The 21,229-nt window shown below is 37.0% G+C and overlaps 1 protein-coding gene across 1 annotated transcript; it reads right to left on the reverse strand.

Annotated features, from left to right (window-relative positions):
- Window positions 1-269: 269 nt before the first annotated feature.
- LOC115230310 (C3 and PZP-like alpha-2-macroglobulin domain-containing protein 8) lies at window positions 270-18,926 on the reverse strand. The gene is made up of 4 exons (XM_029800515.2): window positions 18,798-18,926; window positions 12,315-12,431; window positions 8,743-9,189; window positions 270-390 (listed from the first exon to the last, which is right to left on the reverse strand). Exons 1-4 carry the CDS (start codon window positions 18,820-18,822, stop codon window positions 359-361), a joined length of 621 nt encoding a protein of 206 aa, XP_029656375.2. The 5' UTR covers window positions 18,823-18,926; the 3' UTR covers window positions 270-358.
- Window positions 18,927-21,229: the final 2,303 nt, after the last annotated feature.

A 21,229-nucleotide genomic window follows, 5' to 3' on the forward strand; every position in this document is an offset into this window, starting at 1 on the left:
CTTTTGAGAAACCATAAAGCCCAGGAACTTTTCAGCAACCCCCTCGGATGTACATACATACGACAATGAAATGAAATGAGGAGTTTACATAAGGAGCGATACACATACATAAATTTGAAGACAGAACCAGCGTACATAGACACAAAAGCACATTCATCATATTTTAACTAAGAAAATAAGAGAATGAAAGAAAAAGAAAAAGAAAAGAACTTCAGTACATGCACATAGAACACACTTCGAACCGTAGAAGAAATAATAGTAATAATAATAATAATAATAATAATAATAATGAGTGACACAAAATTGAAAGCGATTCATGCAAACTAAGTTGATACACACATGGTGAAAATAAACGGAATTACAACTTACCACTTGGATCAACGTAAGCATCTAATTGAAAAAAGGCCATATAAGTTAAAATATCTTATATCACTTTCAATATTCTAGACTATTATATGATATATAATTTATGACACAATTTAACAATGTGTGTGTGTGTGTGTGTGTATGATACCCTATCTATATAAGCTACATTTCATATTTTTTAAGCAGTTCTTTATAGATTAAATCAATAGTGGAAAATGGAAACAAAAGGATGAATTGCCAAAAAAATTGTCACTTATTTCGAAAATTATTTATAACAGCTTAGCCCTCTTGTGACACCCAGGCCAATTGATTGGCCCAAGCTGAAAGGACTTTGAGACAGATCCATTGGCCTGATGGAACAACTGTTGTGAACGGTTAGTTTTGAAGTGTAATAGCCAATCAGAGATCGTCTTTCAGTAGATGTATCTCATTACAAAAAACAATTTTGGTCTTTTTGGTTACACATATCAAAACGCCATGTGCCTGAAAAGGGTTAAAATAAACCCTAACAGGGGAGAGAATTAGCATTTAGCATCCTGTTGAAAAATTTTAAAGTCAATAACCCAATTCTGTAATGATTCTGTCACAGAATAAAAATGATTGATATAAGAAGGCTTAGAGTTGTCTCCCTTACATTTAAGACCACTCAATTTCTTTAGAATGAATGTAAGTAAAGTTGGTATGATTCTTGTGATATCATGCATTTCAGGACAGTCTAACTGATGTAGTCAGGTGTGGTATTGTGTCATATAAGAAGCTAAGAAATAAAAAATGATCGGAAATTCTTGCTTTCTTGCTTCAGCAATATGCGAATGACTTAATTTTATTAACAGAGCCTCAATGATTTAGTTGGATTTACCATTTTATAAGTATATATATCTTTTTTGAGTGGCTGTGTGGTAAGTAGCTTGTTTACCAACCACATGGTTCCGGGTTCAGTCCCACTGCGTGGCATCTTGGGCAAGTGTCTTCTACTATAGCCCCGGGCCGACCAATGCCTTGTGAGTAGATTTGGTAGACGGAAACTGAAAGAAGCCCGTCGTATATGTGTATATATATAGGTGTATGTATGTTTGTGTCTGTGTTTGTCCCCCTAGCATTGCTTGACAACCGATGTTGGTGTGTTTACATCCCCGTCACTTAGCGGTTCGGCAAAAGAGACTGATAGAATAAGTACTGGGCTTACAAAGAATAAGTCCTGGAGTCGAGTTGCTCGATTAAAGGTGATGCTCCAGCATGGCCGCAGTCAAATGACTGAAACAAGTAAAAGAGTAAAAGAGTATGTACATAGGAAGGTGTGTGGCTAAGTGGTTAGGGCATTCAGCTCATGATCATAAGGTTGTGAGTTCAATTCCCAGCAATGCATTGTGTCCTTGAGCCAGACACTTTATTTCACGTTGCTCCAGTCCACTCAGCTGACAAAAATGAGTTGTACCTGTATTTCAAAGGGCCAGCCTTGTCACACTCTGTGTCACACTGAATCTCCCTGAGAACTATGCTAAGAGTACATGTGTCTGTGGAGTGCTCAGCCACTTGCATGTTAATTTCATGAGCAGGCTGTTCCGTTGATCCTATCAGCTGGAATCCTCATCATCATAACTGACGGAGTGCCCCATGCATGTACATATGTCTATATGCACATACATACTCTTTTACTTGTTTCAGTCATTTGACTGTGGCCATGCTGGAGCACCGCCTTTAGTCGAGCAAATCGACCCCGGGACTTATTCTTTGTAAGCCCAGTACTTATTCTATCGGTCTCTTTTACCGAACCGCTAAGTGACGGGGACGTAAACACACCAGCATCGGTTGTGAAGCAATGCTAGGGGGACAAACACACACACACACACACATATATATATATATATATATATATATACATACACATATATACGACAGGCTTCTTTCAGTTTCCGTCTACCAAATCCACTCACAAGGCATTGGTCGGCCCGGGGCTATGGTAGAAGACACTTGCCCAAGATGCCACGCAGTGGGACTGAACCCGGAACCATGTGGTTGATTAGCAAGCTACTTACCACACAGCCACTCCTGCGTGTGTGACTGTGTGTAAAAGTGATATGTATTGTGTGTAAAAGATATGTATTCATATAAATATACTTTGTGTGTGCGTATGTGTCCCATAAAGGAAAAATTCAATCATCACTAAATGTGACTAAGAATGCTGAGACACCGACATTGCTAGAAATAGGAGTAATATACTCTTTGCACTGTAGGAAGAGTGCAAATGTATACACATATGCTGATAGAGGAAGGAACTACCCCATGACCAAATCGAGAATCTGACTAAACGTCTAGTTTGCCATATTTCCATACATTTCATCAGTGAGAGCCACCAAATCAGCTGGTGTCAGCTAATTTTGCCAGTCAGCATATATGTATTTGCCATAGAAATCAATGGATGATTTAGTGGAATGCTAAAGCACGTAGAAAAAATTAATATAAACAGCCAGGCACGATATAATATCATAAAGGTAAAATTCAATCATAACTAAATGTAACTAAGGGTCAGATATGGACTATATAGACACAGGCATGGCTATATGGTTAAGAAGTTTGCTTCCTTATTATGAGGCTCCAGGTTCAGTTCTAAGGTGGCACTTTGGGAAAGCATTTCCTGCTATAGCCCTAGGTCATCCAAAGTGGATTTGGTCGATGGAAACTGGAAAAAACCCATCATGTACGTATTTATGCATGCATGCATGCGTGTACAGATACCATATATATGTATGTATATATATATGTGTGTGTGTGTGTGTGTGTATATATATATATAGGCGAGCTGGCAGAAACGTTAGCACACCTGGTGAAATGCTTGGCAGTATTTCGTCTGCCGTTACGTTCTGAGTTCAAATTCCGCCGAGGTCGACTTTGCCTTTCATCCTTTCGGGGTCGATTAAATAAGTACCAGTTACGCACTGGGGTTGATATAATTGACTTAATCCGTTTGTCTGTCCTTGTTTGTCCCCCTCTGTGTTTAGCCCCTTGTGGGTAGTAAAAGAAATATATATATATCCCCCTCTCTCTCTCTTGGAGAGGCACAAGCACCTACACACACATATACACACATGGCAGTTAAGTTCCGCCTACCAAATTCAATCACAAAGTTTCGGTTGGCCCGGGACCATACCAGAAGACACTTGCCCAAAGTGCCACACAGTGGGACTGAACCTGAAACCATGTAGCTGGGAAACAAGCTTCCTAACCACGCATATATCTAACCAGTGTGTTTTCTTTTTTTTAACTGTCCTTTTACTTTGAATGAAGAACCCACTCTGAATAAAATGGTAAATTTTAAAAGGCGCCAAAAATAATTTTTTACTACTAGTTGCTGTTAACTCTTCAAGGTACCAAAGTGTTTAATTTTGTTATTATCCTCATCATCATTATTATTATTATTATTATTATTGTTGTTGTTGTTGTTGAAATTATTTGTGCTCATTTAAATTAGTTTCCTTTCATTATTTAAATTGTATTTTTGATATTTTATTTACAATATTGCTGCAAAACTTTGATTTATCATCTGACATTCTCAGTTTAAAGCAAACGGCAAAATGGAATTCATATACGCCACGTATATCTCCATTAAATTACACTGGCCAAAACAACATTTTCCACAAGTAATATAAATGTTGCTTCTCTCGTTCAATTAGAAATTGATCTCAAGCAATTTAGGTACAATTATGTTGTGAGCATTATATTAAAAAAAAGAACAGGCTTGATGTATTTGATAATATTTTACACTCCATCAGTTAAAAGGATCCTTATCAGTTTCTACTGAAATTATTTTGAAATTGTTAGTCGTTAGTAAAAAATGAAAGCTTAAAAAAAACTCATTAGTCACAATGAACTTATTCATTACTAACACACACACGTTTTTTCTTTCTTTTTTCTTTTTTCTTTTTTTATATTTATATTACATGAGTTAAATAAAATAGAGTAGGGTGTATTCAATAATGAAAGCTTTAGTACTATAACATGGTTTCATTTTCTGAAAAATTTCAAATGCTGTTGTCTCAAATTTTCATAAATGGAACGGTAATTTCTGATGCAAACATAATGCAATTACAAATGCAAGCAAATTACATTCATAATTATATTTATTATGTACACAGTCGTCATTTGAATTGGAACCATGTAACGAAGTGTAATAGCATTCATTTTTGTTTTTACATTCTCACCCTTCTCCCAATTTTCATTCTTGCTTTTCTTTATTTTTCCCCACCCCCCATACTGGTGGGGTTTTTTTTTTTTTTTTTTCATTTTTTCAATTACTCAACCTCATGCACTTTTCCAGGTGAAAGAGGAGGAGGAGAGAAAGACAAACAAAGAAAAAAAAGAAAGGAAACTGTGTGAAAGACAAACCAGCCTCTCTATTAATAATTAACAAACAGTAAAGAAGTAATATATAAGATCAAACAAAACAAAACAAAACAAACAGAAATAAGGATAAAGCTATCTAAAGAGGGAAGGGTCTAAAGATTAATTACAGAATTAGAGAACTCTTTATTTTGTTCTTTTATTTGTTTCAGTCATTCAGTGGCCATGTTGGAGTAATGCCTAGGAAGATTTTAGTCAAGCAGATCGATCCCAAGGCTATTTTTTAAGTGTGGTACTTACTCTATTGGTCACTTTTGCTGAACCACTGTATTAAGGGGGACATAAACAAACAAACACTGGTTGTCTAGTTTGGGAAGCATCATTTGAGTGTAGTTGATGCCAGTGCTGCCTGACTAGCACCTCCTGTACCTGTAGCACATAAAAAAGCACCATTTAAGCGTGGTCGATGCCGGTGCCCTCTGAATGACTCGCATGCCGGTGTCATGTAGAAAGCACCCACTATACTCTCGGGGTGGTGGGCATTAGGAAGGGCATCCAGCTATAGAAACCTTGCCAAATCAGAATAGAGCCTGGTGCTGCCTCTAGGCTTGCCAATCCTCAGTTAAACCATCCAATCCATGCCAGCATGGAAAGCAGACATTAAACGATGATATATATATATATATATACTTTTACTTGTTTCAGTCATTTGACTGTGGCCATGCTGGAGCACCACCCTTTAGTTGAGCAAATTGACCCCAGGACTTATTCTTTAGAAGCCTAGTACCTATTCTATCAGTCTCTTTTGCTGAACCACTAAGTTACGGGGACGTAAACACACCACCATCGTTATCGGTTGTCAAGTGATGTTGGGGGAACAAACACAGACACACAAACATATACACACAGATACATACATATATGTATGCATGTATATATATATATATTATATATATATATATATATATATATATATACACAATGGGCTTCTTTATATATATATATATATATACAATGGGCTTCTTTCAGTTTCCATCTACCAAATCCATTCACAAGGCTTTGGTTGGTAAGCAAGCTACTTACCACACAGCCTAATCAATGAAATTCCAACTTAATCTGATTTTCACGTTTTATTATTTGCAAGTTTTTACAATATTGAAATAAACCAGTACTTTCATGCATTACACAATCATCAGGTTTATGTAGTGACAGCCATGTTCCACAATTGACAACTGTCACAACATAAACCTGAAGATTGCATATTACATGAAAGTACTAGTTTATTTCAATATTGTAAAATTGTAAAAATTGTAAATACTGAAACATGAAAATCCGACCAAGTTGGAATTTCATTGATTAATATATTCATCTACATACAATCATACAAACTCAGATATATATATATATATATATATAATATATATATATATATATATAATATATATATGTATATATATATGACAAGCTTCCATCCATTTTTTGTCTACCAATTTACTCACAAGCCATTAGTTACCCTGGAGCTATAGTAGAAGACACTAACCCAAGGCATCATACAGTTGAACTGCATCTGAAATCATGTGCTTGCAAAGTGAACTATTTAATCACATAACCATGCTTGCACTTAGAAAGTTTCCCTCCACGGAACAAGTCCAGGCAAGGTTGCTTATGGAAGACCAGCTGTCATCTATGCATACCGGCTTCCCCTCTCCATGCCACTAACGTTATCCCAGGGAAAGGCAAAAGCTGATACGGCTTGGCACCAATAATGTTGTATCTTTTTTCTACAACTGAGTGAACTGGAGCAACGTGAAATAAAGTGTTTTGCTCAAGAACAAAACACAGAGCCTAGTCTGGGATTTGAACTCACTACCTCATGACTGTGAGCCCAATGCTCTAACCACAGAGCCTTGTACCCTCACACACCTAAAATACAAGATACATATATACTGATATGAGGTAGATGAAATTTACTGAGGCAGATATTCTATGGCCTGATATTCTTCCTGCCACCAACTTTTATGCTTTAATTCCACAGTTTCTCACACATCAAAACTATTAAAGCCAATGAAATTCTGGGGCTTTTGTTTACCCAAGAATGGAAAGAATTTCACTCCTGTTAATGAAATCAATACACACACACACACACATGTATACATGGGCTTCCTCACAATCTCCAACTACTGTTCCACTCACAAGGCATTGGTCAACTCAAAGCTATAGTAAAAAAAAAACATTTGCCCAAAGATGCCATACATGGCTGTGAAGCAAACTTCATAACCATACAACCAAGCACACACATACACATACTTACATACACAGCAATAAAGCTAACAACAGGCATGATGATAACATCAATGTGCCTGGCAACACAACATCAACCAATCGTCTCATCTTGAAACCAGCAATTATATTATTGGTTCTAACTGGAATGGTGATTTAACAGATAATTCTACAAGCATTAAAGATAGCTGATTGAAAACTCATTCATAGACCCCCAATATTGCACAAACCAGCCTATGCTTTAAGGCAGCAAGCTGGCAGAATTGTTTGCATGCCGGATGAAATGCTTAGTGATATTTTGTCTGCGTTACGTTGTGAGTTCAAATTCCGCCGAGGTCGACTTTGCTTTTCATCCTTTCGGGGTCGATAAATTAAGTACCAGTTACGCACTGGGGTCGATGTAATCGACTTAATACCTATGTCTGTCCTTGTTTGTCTGCTCTGTGTTTAGCCCCTTGTGGGTAATAAAGAAATAGGTATTTGTCTGCCACTATGTTCTGAGTTCAAATTCCACCAAGGTCGACTGATATTCATTCTTTCAGGGTCGATTAAATAAGTACCAGTTGTGCACTGGGGTCAATGTAATCGACTTAATCCATTTGTCTGTGTTTAGCCCCTTGTGGGCAATAAAGAAATATATGTTTTACAAACCCCATCCTAAAGGTGGTTAACCATAGGGGCCATAGTACTGCAATTGATCAGTTATATATTTTGGCAGAGTATCCCTTCTATGATTTTTTTCTTCTTTTATCGTCATTATCATCATTACTCAACATCCATTTTCCATGGTCCAGCCTTGATACATTGTGTTCACACTGATACATCATCATCATTGCTGTCGTCATCATTGTCATTGTCATCATTGCCATCATCATCATCGTTGTCATCATTGCCATCATCATAATAGTCATCAGCATTGTCATCGTCATCATTGTCGCCATCATCATCATCATCATCATTATCGTCATCATTGTCATAATCATCATCTTCGTGATCATCATTGCCATCATCAGCATTGTCATCATCGTTATCATAATTGTCATCATTATCATCAGCATCATCTTTGTCATTATCATAATTGTTGCCATCATCATTTTCATTATCATCATCATCATCATCATTATAATCATTGTCATCATTATAGTCATTGTTATAATCATCATCATCATTATAATCATCGTCATCATTATAATCATCATCATCATTATAATCATCGTCACCTTCATTATCATCATCATTGTCATCGTTATCGTTGTCATCATCGTCATCGTCATTTAATGACAGTTTTCCATGCTGTCATTGGTCGGATGGTTTGACAGGGTCAAGCAAGCTACAGGGCTGTTTTGAGTTTCAATATCAGCCTTAGAACAATTTCTATGGCTAGATGCCCTTCCTAATACTAACTACTTTACTGTGTGGGTTGGCTGCTGTTTAAAGTGACACCAGCACTAGTGAGGTTGCCAAGCAATTTGCAAGACAGAAAGGAAAAAGAAAAAGAGAGAAGAAAAAGGAGAGGCTGAAAAACCTCCATGACTAAGAAGAGCAGAGAGTATTTGAGAGGAGGAGGAGGAGATAGCTTTATGCTAGAAGTTGAAAGACTGAAGTATAATAAGAGGGACAAGCACAGGTGCCTTGCTATGGAGGAGGTTGCATGGCTTAGAGAAACAAACGAAGAAACATTCAAATAAATGGTAAAACAGGGAATTTATATATAAAAATAAAAATACAAACAAATACAAATAATCAACAATAACTCACCAAGCAGTTCCACAAACTCCCATCTTCCCTTTGAAGCTTTTCCAGTAGAGACGGCAAGACAGTTTATATTGAACTGCTTATTTGGTGGGACATGCCAATGAAGGAATCTTCCTTGGCCGTGTTTCTTGCCTCGACCCACCTCAATGTGATGGTTCAACCAGCTCACCCAGAAGTATCGAAACTCTTTGCTGCTCAAGATGTTCATCGTCATTGATTCAGCCCGGATTGAACCCAATGATCCCTCTCTAATCAGTGAACGTTTGTTGTTCTCACCGATGACGATTTCATGGGTTTTGCTTTGCAGCTCACTGTACATGGCCGAGAGCGCAATGTGTGCATCGCCGGCCGCTTTCAGTTGGAATGTCAGGAAGGATTTGTTGTTAACAGGAACTTCAGGAACAAGTTGATAGTTGTATGAGTCGGGAGTGATAACTGTTATAAAACTTTCTGTAATAAAATAATTGAATGAAAATGATAAAATGTTATTTAAAAAAGGAGAAATGTACATATAAATTTATTGAGTCTAAGACATATATATATATATATATATATATAAAGTTAATCCAAACAAGAAAACAAAAAGACAACAACGCAAGGATGTGGAATAAATAAAGTATTATTGGATGCTCAGGAAAGAAGGGAAGAAGGAGGGTTTGATGTTTTGAGCGGAGCTCTTCATCGGAAACATAGGAGAAGGAAAGATCCCGAGACGGGAGGACAGAGGATAAAAGATCGCCGGTGGTATTCATGAGGTCACATACTAAAAGACGGAAGTGGTAAAAAAGGAGGAAAATATTTTTAAAAACAAGAGAGTTATATCAAAGAAGGAATGGTAAAAAAGGTGTACGAGATGACAAGTGTGTGTGTGTGTGTGTATGGTGGACAATGGCTAGTAGCAGGCAGTAGTAGAATTAAGGAGTGGTGTGGGGGTACCCTAGCAAGTCATATATATATATACCGGAGTAAACACATAAATGTGAAACAAGGTGGAAAAAAGAGTACTCAAATACCAGTGGTAGAGTAATATGCTTTATTTTAAGCAGCAGAAAATTCAACAAAATCTGTTACTCTGAGTTTCTCGTTGCCGTTCATCGGACAGTTTTTGATTCTAGCAAAAACTGTCCGACGAACGGCAACGGGAAACTCAGAGTAACAGATTTTGTTGAATTTTCTGCTGCTTAAAATAAAGTGTATATATATATATATATATATATACACTGGCAAAAATAAATTTAAGACCGATGATAAAAGTTCTATTTCTTACAAAATATTTTGTTACTAACACCATACAAATTATTTCTATCTTTTACACTTTATGCAGAATTTATTTCTCTTATGAATGATGCAGACAATAACTATTTTTATACAACTTGAAGAATTCTGATGCTAAATTAATATAAACGTTTCAAATTTATTTTCGCCATTGTGAGTGTGTGTATATATATATATATATATGCATGCACACACACACACACACACAAGTGGGTGCTGAAAAGTTCCTGGCTTTACAGGTATCATGAAAGGCCTGGGTTGAGACCCAACCATCCGAGTTCTTTTACAGGGCTTACAGAATGTGAAGGACCCCTGCATTAAGTGTGTGAATCTGAGAGGGGAAGATGTTGAATGAAATCATAATTAACTGATCCTCCTGTATTTTCTTTTACCCAAAGCCAGGAACTTTTTTGCACCCTCTCATATATATATATATATATGTATGTGTGTGTGTATGTATATACAACAAACAAAAATAGACAAAAAAATTAAATTAACTACTACTACAACAACTGGATGACTGACCTACAATAAACAATAGATTGTCTTTTAAGAATTTAGTTTCAGTGAATAAATTTAGTTAAAAGTACATTTTATAAAACATTTTCCTTTTCTTTTCCACAGTTTTTACTATATTTCTGTATATTTTCTATATGTTTTTTTTTTCTATATTTATTGTTATTTTCTATGCTAATATTGGTTAGGGTTAGATGAAATGAAATCTTGTTCTTATTGATACAATTTTAAACCAGGCCCGCCTAGATGAAGCAGATCTTTGTACAGAGACATTTCTGCATGACATTGCATAACCAGAACTACATTATTCAAGAAATCTTTCTATTTTTGAAGGTAGTAGAAAGCGATTTATGGGAGATTCACCTATCAACAGCAGATTTCATTAAGTGATGTTTTCATTGTTTTGCTTATCAGAACATAAGTTTTATACAGTTCTTAAAGCTGGCTGCCAATTCCATAAAGAAACTACTCAGGCAAGAAAAAAAAAAAAGGTGGAACTGTTTTGCTTGTCTATGAGGCAAAACAAATAAGAGACACAAATATGTAAGCCTTCCTCAAAATTACAATATGATGTTATAAGGAATAAATTTTAATCTGGCTGGGAAACTACCAAATCCTCAAAGACAAAAACATTTCACCAAGCAGCCCAATCCATCAACACCTCTTCATTTCACGGATAGAATCCAATCTTGTGTCCTCCTTCAAGTTGTCAACAAACATCAAACAATGTCTCCTATGCATACCAGTGATATACTGTGGGTCTTAGAGCACAAGTTTTTATGCTTCTTCTTGGTGCCACACACAATGATCTGATATGCAGAGACTTCGTTCTCCGATCTTGTTGGTCACTTTTGGAAAGTTTTCATATAGATGCTCAATGGTCATGTGTTTCTGTGTTTCTGTTTCCAGCCAAACTGTGTAGAAACCAGCCAAACTCTTCTTTGCTTATGTGGCAATTGTCTATGTTTTCTGCCATGCAAGAACACTGACTCAACAGTGGTAAGGAACAGTTTGATTTTCCTTCCCCTTGGGCATTCTCTTAAGTTTGTGATACATTTGTGCTTTTCTGACTTTAATGTCAGCATTGGGGCCATTTACCTAACTATGAGAATATCTGAAAATCCTAAAAGATTTGAGGTACTTTATAGGAAACAGTAATGATAAAACTGATGTTTCTTTTTTTTATATATCATTAATCTCCTTTTGTATTTATTTTATATTTTGTATTTTTAGCAGTGTTATTGTATGGGGCTGAGACATGGCGAACAACAGTTAAGTCATATAAGCAAATACAATCATTCATCAACAGATGCTTGTGTAGTATACTTAAAATTAGATGGCCCGAACACATAAGCAATATGAAGCTATGGAAAAAACAAATCAAGTTTCGATTGGGGAGCAAATATTTAAGAAAAAGTGGAAGTGGATTGGTAGCACAATTAGAAAAGACACACCAAATGTAGCGAAAAGTGCTTTACAGTGGAATCCGGATGGATATAGAAGGAGAGGTAGGCCCAAGAACTCGTGGCGGAGATCAACACAAAAGGAACTAGAGAAAGGGGGACATTCATGGCAGAGTATAAGTACAGAAGCGAAAAATTATGCGACATAGAATTCAACTATAAGTGGCCTATACTCCGCGTTGGAGGGTTAAAGGCATAAAGAAAGAAGAAATCTCCTTTTGTAGTCTAATGTCTATCAAAGACAAAAGAAAGCTCGTGAATAATTAAATACATAAAACACTGAAAGCATAAAAATTCCAATGTAAATCAAATTAAACTTACTAATTGGTGTGCTAGTGTCATCAGGATCCTCAGGTTTTTCCACCAAAAGTTCGACTCTTTTGATAAGTGAATACTTCTTCAGCAGAACCAAAGCTCTCTTAACGAAACCAATGTAATCTGTCATAAAATAAGAATAAACAAATGACCAGATAAATAAAGGGCGACCTGCTGTGCTTGAGGAGACCTATTGAGTCAAGTACATCAACATCAAAATATCAAATGGAAATTGTAGTTGTGATACCTGTGCCGGTGGCACATAAAAAGCACCATCCGAATGTGGCTGATGCCAGCGGTACCTTGACTGGCTTCCATGCCGTGGCATGTAAAAAGCAACAACCGATCGTGGATGTTGCCAGCCTCGCTTGGCACCTGTGCAGGTGGCACGTAAAAGCACCCACTACACTCATAGAGTGGTTAGCGTTAGGAAGGGCATCCAGCTGTAGAAACACTGGTGCAGCCTCCTCGCTTCCCAGACCCCGGTCGAATTGTCCAACCCATGCTAGTATGGAAAACGGACATTAAATGATGATGATGATGATGATGACTTAATATGCATAAATTCAATAAATCGAATCCCATATTCAATGAGACCATAGGAACACAGCAACAAACATGATCTGTATCATACTTGCTATATTTCTTCTTCCAGTCAGCAGCAAATATCATATCTTTGACCATCACCTCTGTTCATTCCTTAATGTTGCTTAACTAACTCTTTTTGAAGTCTTCCTGTACACACACACTCACATGCACGCACACACGTACATATGAACACATATGAACATGCATACAAATAACCACACTCACCACACACACACACACTTATCTGTCTATCCATTCATCTATCTTTCTTTTTTATTTATCCATCTATCCATCTTCTGTCTCTCTCTCACATACACAATTCGCACATACACTCAAAATTGGTGACACTAAATTCTAATGTGGGAATCGTGGAGTACGAGACACAATGTGCTTTTCTATTTGCAAAGCATGATGGTTAATCTAACAGCTAGTAAGCCTACTCTTACACGTCATATAAAAAAAAAATTCCATAGACCAGATAAACATGATGCACATGGATGGACTAGGTCACTCTACAGCACAGAATGTTTTTAACACATTTTGTTTATTTCTACTCATTTAGTACATTGTACTTCGGCTACACAGTAGTTTTACACTATCTTGGAAGCACTCCGTCGGTTACGACGACGAGGGTTCCGGTTAATCCGATCAACAGCCTGCTCGTGAAATTAACATGTAAGTGGCTGAGTACTCCACAGACACGTGTACCCTTAACGTAGTTCTCGGGGATATTCAGCGTGACACAGAGAGTGACAAGGCCAGCCCTTTGAAATACAGGTACAACAGAAACAGGAAGTAAGAGTGTGAGAAAGTTGTGGTGAAAAAGTACAGCAGGGATCACCACCATCCCTGCCGGAGCCTCGTGGAGCTTTTAGGTGATTTCGCTCAATAAACACTCACAACGCCCGGTCTGGGAATCGAAACCGCGATCCTACGACCGCGAGTCCGCTGCCCTAACCACTGGGCCATTGCGCCTCCTTTACACTATCACTAGTACAGCACATAAAGTAAAGTTTACCCTTCACTGTGGCGTAATCATACCAAACAATAAGAGTTGCTTCCCTTACCTGCTGAGGGAGTCACTAAAATATTTTACGTTAAAAATATTTAAAACTAGCAGTATAGCCCGGCGTTGCTCAGGCTTGTTTTCTTTTTGAATCTTTAGAATTGGAATTTTTGAAAAGTAAAAATTTTGCATTATGTAGCTGGTTATTCTCTTTTAGTGAACATTTTTCTGGTTGAAATACACCGAAAAATGACGACACAGCAGTAAAAAAATCGTAAAAACTAAGGGTTTTTATAGAAAAAAAGCACCTTATTGATGTAAATAATTTTTGGTGTTAACATGGTCCGATTTAAATTTTTTCTTCTGCGGATGGAAGAGCAAGCCTTCTTCTATCATACTCTCTCAATTTTGGTTAACTTGCACCGCAGGGTCTCTGAGGAGATAGTGTTAGTTGAAGGCTACCAAACCTGCCATACACAGACAACTTCAGAGAGATATTATTCGTGAAGTTAATGCCGTCCTCTTCTGCTTCACGTAACTTTCAGTTGACACGTAGATCACCATCATCACAGAAGGGAACAGAATACATTTTATGTACCAAGGAAACCAACCATTTGTTACTTTTTAAAGATTTTGGAGAAAATAGATGTGCCTATTGTTTCTAGTAAGAGGACTAAACCTTCATTTCTAGAAAGTACAAAATTTGTTGTTAGTATTGATGTAGCCCTGCTCAGAATTTATTGAGCAATCTCATGATTAGAAACGTACCAAACATGACCACCGGTTGCTGTATATTTAGTTTTGCATGAGCCAAGATGGCTTGTCTTCTTGAACTGATTGTCGAATGTGACCTCAGCGAAATTTGGCTGCTAAATCGAGCAAGTCGTTCAATCGTTTGCAGCAATGGTTCTCTACCAATTTTTTTTTATCTATGGATCCCTTTGATTATCATTTTATTCTGGTGCACCCCCATAGCCCTTTGATGTCTACAAACTACTTTTACAGCAACTTCTTTCAAAATACCTATTTTGTTTTTCACACATCACCTTGTGTAGTTTGAATTAAGTAAAATTTTAGAGAAAGAAACTTAACTGTATCTGGTAATAAATACCAATACATACATCTAAAGCAAATCTTTTTTCAGGTAACCTTAAAATAATATTATGGATCCTCAATTTATTATTTCATTAACACGGATCCCCAAGAATGTTATGTGGACCTCAGGGGCCATAAGGGCGCCGGTTGAGAACCAATGATATAGTGTGGAAATTTTGGCGGATTTTTGCTCACGGCTGTTACTGTACTAGTTAGGCAAGGAAACACGAAAAAAAATATTGATCATGGATATTTATTTTCAGTATAAAAATAAACGAAATGCAAGTACTGAAATTCGTTCCATAAATTTTTCAACGTAGTATGTTGGGTTATTTCCCCTTACACAACTCCGGATTATTTCCCTTGACAACACTTCAAGTTAGTGTGTAAGGGTATTACACAGCTTCGGCTTATTACCACTTACAATACTTCAGATTATTTCCCTTTACATAACTTCAGATTATTTCCCTTTACATAATTTCAGATTATTTCCCTTTACATAACTTCAGATTATCTCCCTTTACATAATTTCAGGTTTTTCTCACTTTACCTAACTTCGGATTATTCTTCTTTACATCTAGTGTCAGGGAGATGAACGTAGAACAGAAAATAAAATTCATTCTACGTAACTCCCATGAAACCCCTTCCAAGACTTGCTTTCAATAGGCTCGAACTAATACCAATGTGCTTAATATATGGGTTGAGAGTAAATAACAAAATATAGATAATATCTTCTCCAACGAAATAAAGTTTAGATCTGGGAAAATATTTTTCATAAATATAAAAAAAAACACTCTTACAACAAACAAATCATACATACATACTGACAGCCACAAAAAGGTCTCAGTCTGATTTTGGTTAGGTTTCTATGGTAGGATGACTTTCCTAATGCCAACCACTCCGAGGTTGTAGTGGGTGCATTATACGTGCCACCAGCATGGTTGTCATTTACAAGACACTGACAATGGGCATGACTATGAAACTTATGTGTGTGTGTGTGTGTGAGTGTACATACGTGTGTGTATATATATATAATTGCAGCGTGGAAGGTGTTTATAAGCCATTTAAGAAACACACGGTTTTGTGTGGTTCTTAAATGGCTTATAAACACCTTCCACACTGCAATTGTTTTCCTTCCAGCACACGATCTCAGATCAAGTCACTTGCTATGCAAGTACATCTCCGTAATATATATATATATATATATATATACTCACACACACACATATATAACTACACACACACACATACACATATACACACACACACACACACATATATGTATGTTAGTGTGTGTGCATTTACATATTCTTATACTTCTTTCAGTCATTTGACTATGGTCATGCTGGAGCACCACCTTTAGTCGAGCAAATCGACCCGAGGATTAATTCTTAAAAGCCTAGTACTTATCCTATTGGTCCCTTTTGCCAAACCACTAAGGGGACATAAACACACCAGCATCAGTTGTCAAGCAATGGTAGGGGCGTGAAACACAGACACACACATATGTATATATACTATGGGCTTCTTTCAGTTTCCATCAACCAAATCCACTCACAAGGATTTGGTCGACTTTGCCTTTCATCCTTTCGGGGTCGATTAAATAAGTACCAGTACCACACTGGGGTCGATATAATCAACTTAATCTATTTGTCTGTCCTTGTTTGCCTCCTCTGTGTTTAGCCCCTTGTGGGTAGTAAAGAAATAGGTATAGTAGAAGACACTTGCCCAAGGTGCCATGCAGTGGGACTGATCTCTAGGGCTATGTGGTTGGTAAGCAAGCTACTTACCACACAGCCATTTCTGCACCTCTATCTATGCATGTACTATACACATACTTTCTATTTATGTCAGTATTTTTAAATCACATTCTATTATGTCACTGTCACCATGACCGACCAGGCTATCAGATGTTGCTACACATCGCTGGTTACAATGCACTTCGCATTGTTTTAGCCTTCAAATGACGCCACCCCGCTGGCTAAGCGAGCAGGCCAACAGAAGAAAGAGTGAGAGAAAGTTGTGGCGAAAGAGTACAGCAGGGATCACCACCATCCCCTGCTGGAGCCTCGTGGAGCTTTTGGGTGTTTTCGCTCAATAAACACACACAACGCCCAGTCTGGGAATCAAAACCATGATCCTCCGACCACGAGACTACTGCCCTAACCACTGGGCCATTGCGCCTCCACTCTATTATGTATAAATACCAATTATCTAATTTATGTCACTGATAATAACATGGCCTGCGACTTAGTCTCGGTACAGTGATTGAATTAAATACTTTCTTTATGGGTAGATGGAGTTAGGGATACTTGTCTTCTGAGTAATCAACAAGCCATGAAATATGTCAAAAAATCCTCATTTATTTCTCTCTGTATAAAGAAATTAACTAAATGTATTCCCACTGTTTTCAAATTTCACAACAAAAGGCTTAAACTGGTTTAAATTTCAGTTATATTTTCTAGTTGATGTAGTACCGTGCTTAAGTATTGTGTGTGTGTATGTAGTTGTTCTTGTGTGTGTGTGTACATGTACTTGTGTGTGCAGGTCATTCAGCTGAATGTTCATCCATCATCTTTGACAGGAGATTCCATTGCCGGTGGCACATGTAAAGCACCATCCGATCGTGGCCGTTTGCCAGACTCGTCTGGCACCTGTGCAGGTGGCACGTAAAAAGCACCCAGTACACTCATGGAGTGGTTGGTGTTAGGAAGGGCATCCAGCCGTAGAAACATTGCCAGATCAGACTGGGCCTGGTGCAGCCTTCTGGCTTCCCAGACCCCAGTTGAACCGTCCAACCCATGCTAGCATGGAAAGCGGATGCTAAACGATGATGATGATGATGATATATGCAGTATGTGTTTGTGTGTGTGTAGTACACCATATACCTGTCCAGGTAACGTTGATTTGATGGAGGGAGGGAACTAATGTACAACACAAATATAATGCATTTGTACAGGGTTTTCAACAAGAAGTTGTGGAATCATGTTTCTCAGGTCCAAGAGATTACCAACAACAAACACTTTCCCTATGTGTAGAATACTGAAATGTGCACCAATAGTAGAATTTCTTGAACACATCAATTCCCACATGACCCATCATAGGGTCATGGTGTTACGTTTGCAAAACCCATATGATTTCTGGTGGGCCATCTTATTATTTCTTTTCGATGAGCCCTTTTGGGAGTTGGCATGTTATTGCTGCTTAAACTAGTAATTACAGTCCACTAGAACTTCTATTTTTTTCATATATTTTGTAATTTATTTTGCATTTTCTTTTGATTTTTCGCATTTATATCATACTGATAAAATGTCTGATTGAACAGAATATAAAATTAACAGAAGGGAACAGAATACATTTTATGTACCAAGGAAACCAACCATTTGTTACTTTTTAAAGATTTTGGAGAAAATACATGTGCCTACTGTTTCTAGTAAGAGGACTGAACCTTCATTCAATTCATTTAAAGGAATTATATACGAGTCAAATTCAGTATTTATGAAATCTGAATATTCACATCTTCAATATCATTGACGTCCTAATAGCCAAGAATTTGAATTTATTTTATGATCCACTGGAAGGTCTAGTTCATAAAATGAACTTAGATATCAAAAATGACCTACAAGTGGATCATGGAAAAAAAAAAAGTCTATTTAACCCCGGTTTATGCGTGATACAGAGAAAAAAATCATTAAGGCATTGATATCAAAATTAGATAAGATATTGAACTGGAACCCTGGAACAAAATAAGAAATAAGGCTCAGGAGTCAATATATTTAAAAACAATATAAACAACATACTTTTTGGAAAGTCTTCTTGGTTCATCAATTCCTGAAAGTAATCAGTGAAGGCCCTCTTTTTAGTGACTCCATCAGCTCGACCTAGGAACCAAAACCTGAGGGTCCAATAGTCCTGCAATACCAGATCAGGAAAAGAGAGTAATTATTATTATTATTATTATTATTATAAAAAACAGTAAAGCAGTAAAGATCCCCTTTGGTGATGAATGACCAATGGGATTGCACATAAAAAGTTCCCTTGCAAGGCACAAATCTGGGCAAGATTGTATTTAGAAGACCATCAGTCACCCATGCATACCAGCCTCTCCTCTCCACGCCACCGATGTTATCCAAGGGAAAGGCAAAGGCTGATACAGTTTGGCATCTATGACATCGCAACTATTTCCTACAGCTGAGTGAACTGGAGCAACGTGAAATAAAGTGTCTTGCTCAAGAACACAACACATAGCCTGGTCTGGGAATCAAATTCACTATCTCGTGATTGTTAGCCCAATGCCCTAACAACTGAGCCATGTACCTTTAGATTATTATTATTATTATTATTATTATTATTATTACTATTATCATCATTATTATTATTATTATTATTGTTATTATCATTATTATTATCATTATTATTATTGTTATTATCATTATTATTATTATTATTATTATCATCATTATTATTATTGTTATTATCATTATCATTATTATTATTATTATAGGAAATGTAGAATTGAACAAATTACATAACCATATTTTTTATCTTTAACTTGTTTCACTCACTGGATTGCAGCCATGCTTTGACACCCCAATGAAGGGTTTCACTGAACAATACTTAGTTTTGTTCTTGAAGTCTAGAACTTATTCTATCCCTTTCCTTTTGGCAAACTACTATGTTAAAAGGATGTAAACAAACCAATGCTAGTTGACAAACCATGGAGGGAAGTGTTAGAAACCGTTAGAAAAAACCCCCAGGTAAATCCTCTTTAAACTACACCCTATTGTCTTATAAATTAAAAAAAAAAGGAAGAATGTATTGGATAGTCTTTGATAATGTTAGGAAGACTGTGCCTTTTGATCATAAGTCTGCTTGATCAGAATTGGCTTTGGGGTATCAACAACAAGAACACCACCATCAAAGAACTGTATATACAAAAGTTGTATAATCTACTAGATATAGTAGCCAACACTTCCTGAAATCACACTCTATTGTTTATAAGAAAGAAGGATGAATTAGGCAATGTAATTCTAAATATACAAAAATAATAAATATAAAGTGATCGTGATTGGAATACATTTGATCAAAGGTCCATTTCAATAAAGGCTGAACTGGGGAACAACAACAACAACAACAACATCAATGTAACTATTATATTGTGCCCAGTAGAACATAATAGCTTCATTTCTATCCCTATAGCATCACATATATATATATATATATATATATATATACATATATATATATATACATACATACACGCATACATATGCAAACACACATACATCCACATACAGATGCACACACACATATCCAAACACACACAAACACACATGAACACCCACACACATGCACACACATATGCACACAAAGACCAGCACACAACCACATGTTCACACACCTACACAGATGCACACACACATACACACAAGCACACACACAATGCTTTGAAGCTTGTTCACTCTATTTTATCTATACACACACATATATGCAAACACACATACATCCACATACAGGTGTGCACACACACATATCCAAACACACACAAACACACATGAACACACACACACATACACACACAGACAAACACACATCCACATGTGCACACACCCCCACAGATGCACACACACATACACACACAGACAAACACACATCCACATGTGCACACACCCCCACAGATGCACACACACATACACACACAGACAAACACACATCCACATGTGCACACACCCCCACAGATGCACACACACATACACACACAGACAAACACACATCCACATGTGCACACACCCCCACAGATGCACACACACATACACACACAGACAAACACACATCCACATGTTCACACACCCCCACAGATGCACACACACATGTGCACACGTGGACACATACACACAAGTACACCCACACACGCAATGCTTTGAAGCATGTTCACTCTATTTGATCTATATACACACACACACACACATATTATGCAGCTTAGAAACAGAACTCATAAGTCACAAATTAAACATTGCAGCCATCATCAAACCCAGACTGTTAGATATTTTCTATTTGCTTTTTCTTTTTTTTTTTATATATATTTTTTTCACTGAGGGTGGGAGGGCCTTCAACACCAAACACCACCACCCTTCAAAGTCATTATCTATAATTAACTCGTCTATGAAACCAGTCTCCCAGGTTCGCATTATAGTAGCTGTGACTGGATCAATGAGTTGCTTAATTTAGACTA

The sequence above is a fragment of the Octopus sinensis genome, unplaced genomic scaffold (assembly GCF_006345805.1).
Source record: "Octopus sinensis unplaced genomic scaffold, ASM634580v1 Contig15273, whole genome shotgun sequence".
NCBI classification, from domain to species: domain Eukaryota; kingdom Metazoa; phylum Mollusca; class Cephalopoda; order Octopoda; family Octopodidae; genus Octopus; species Octopus sinensis.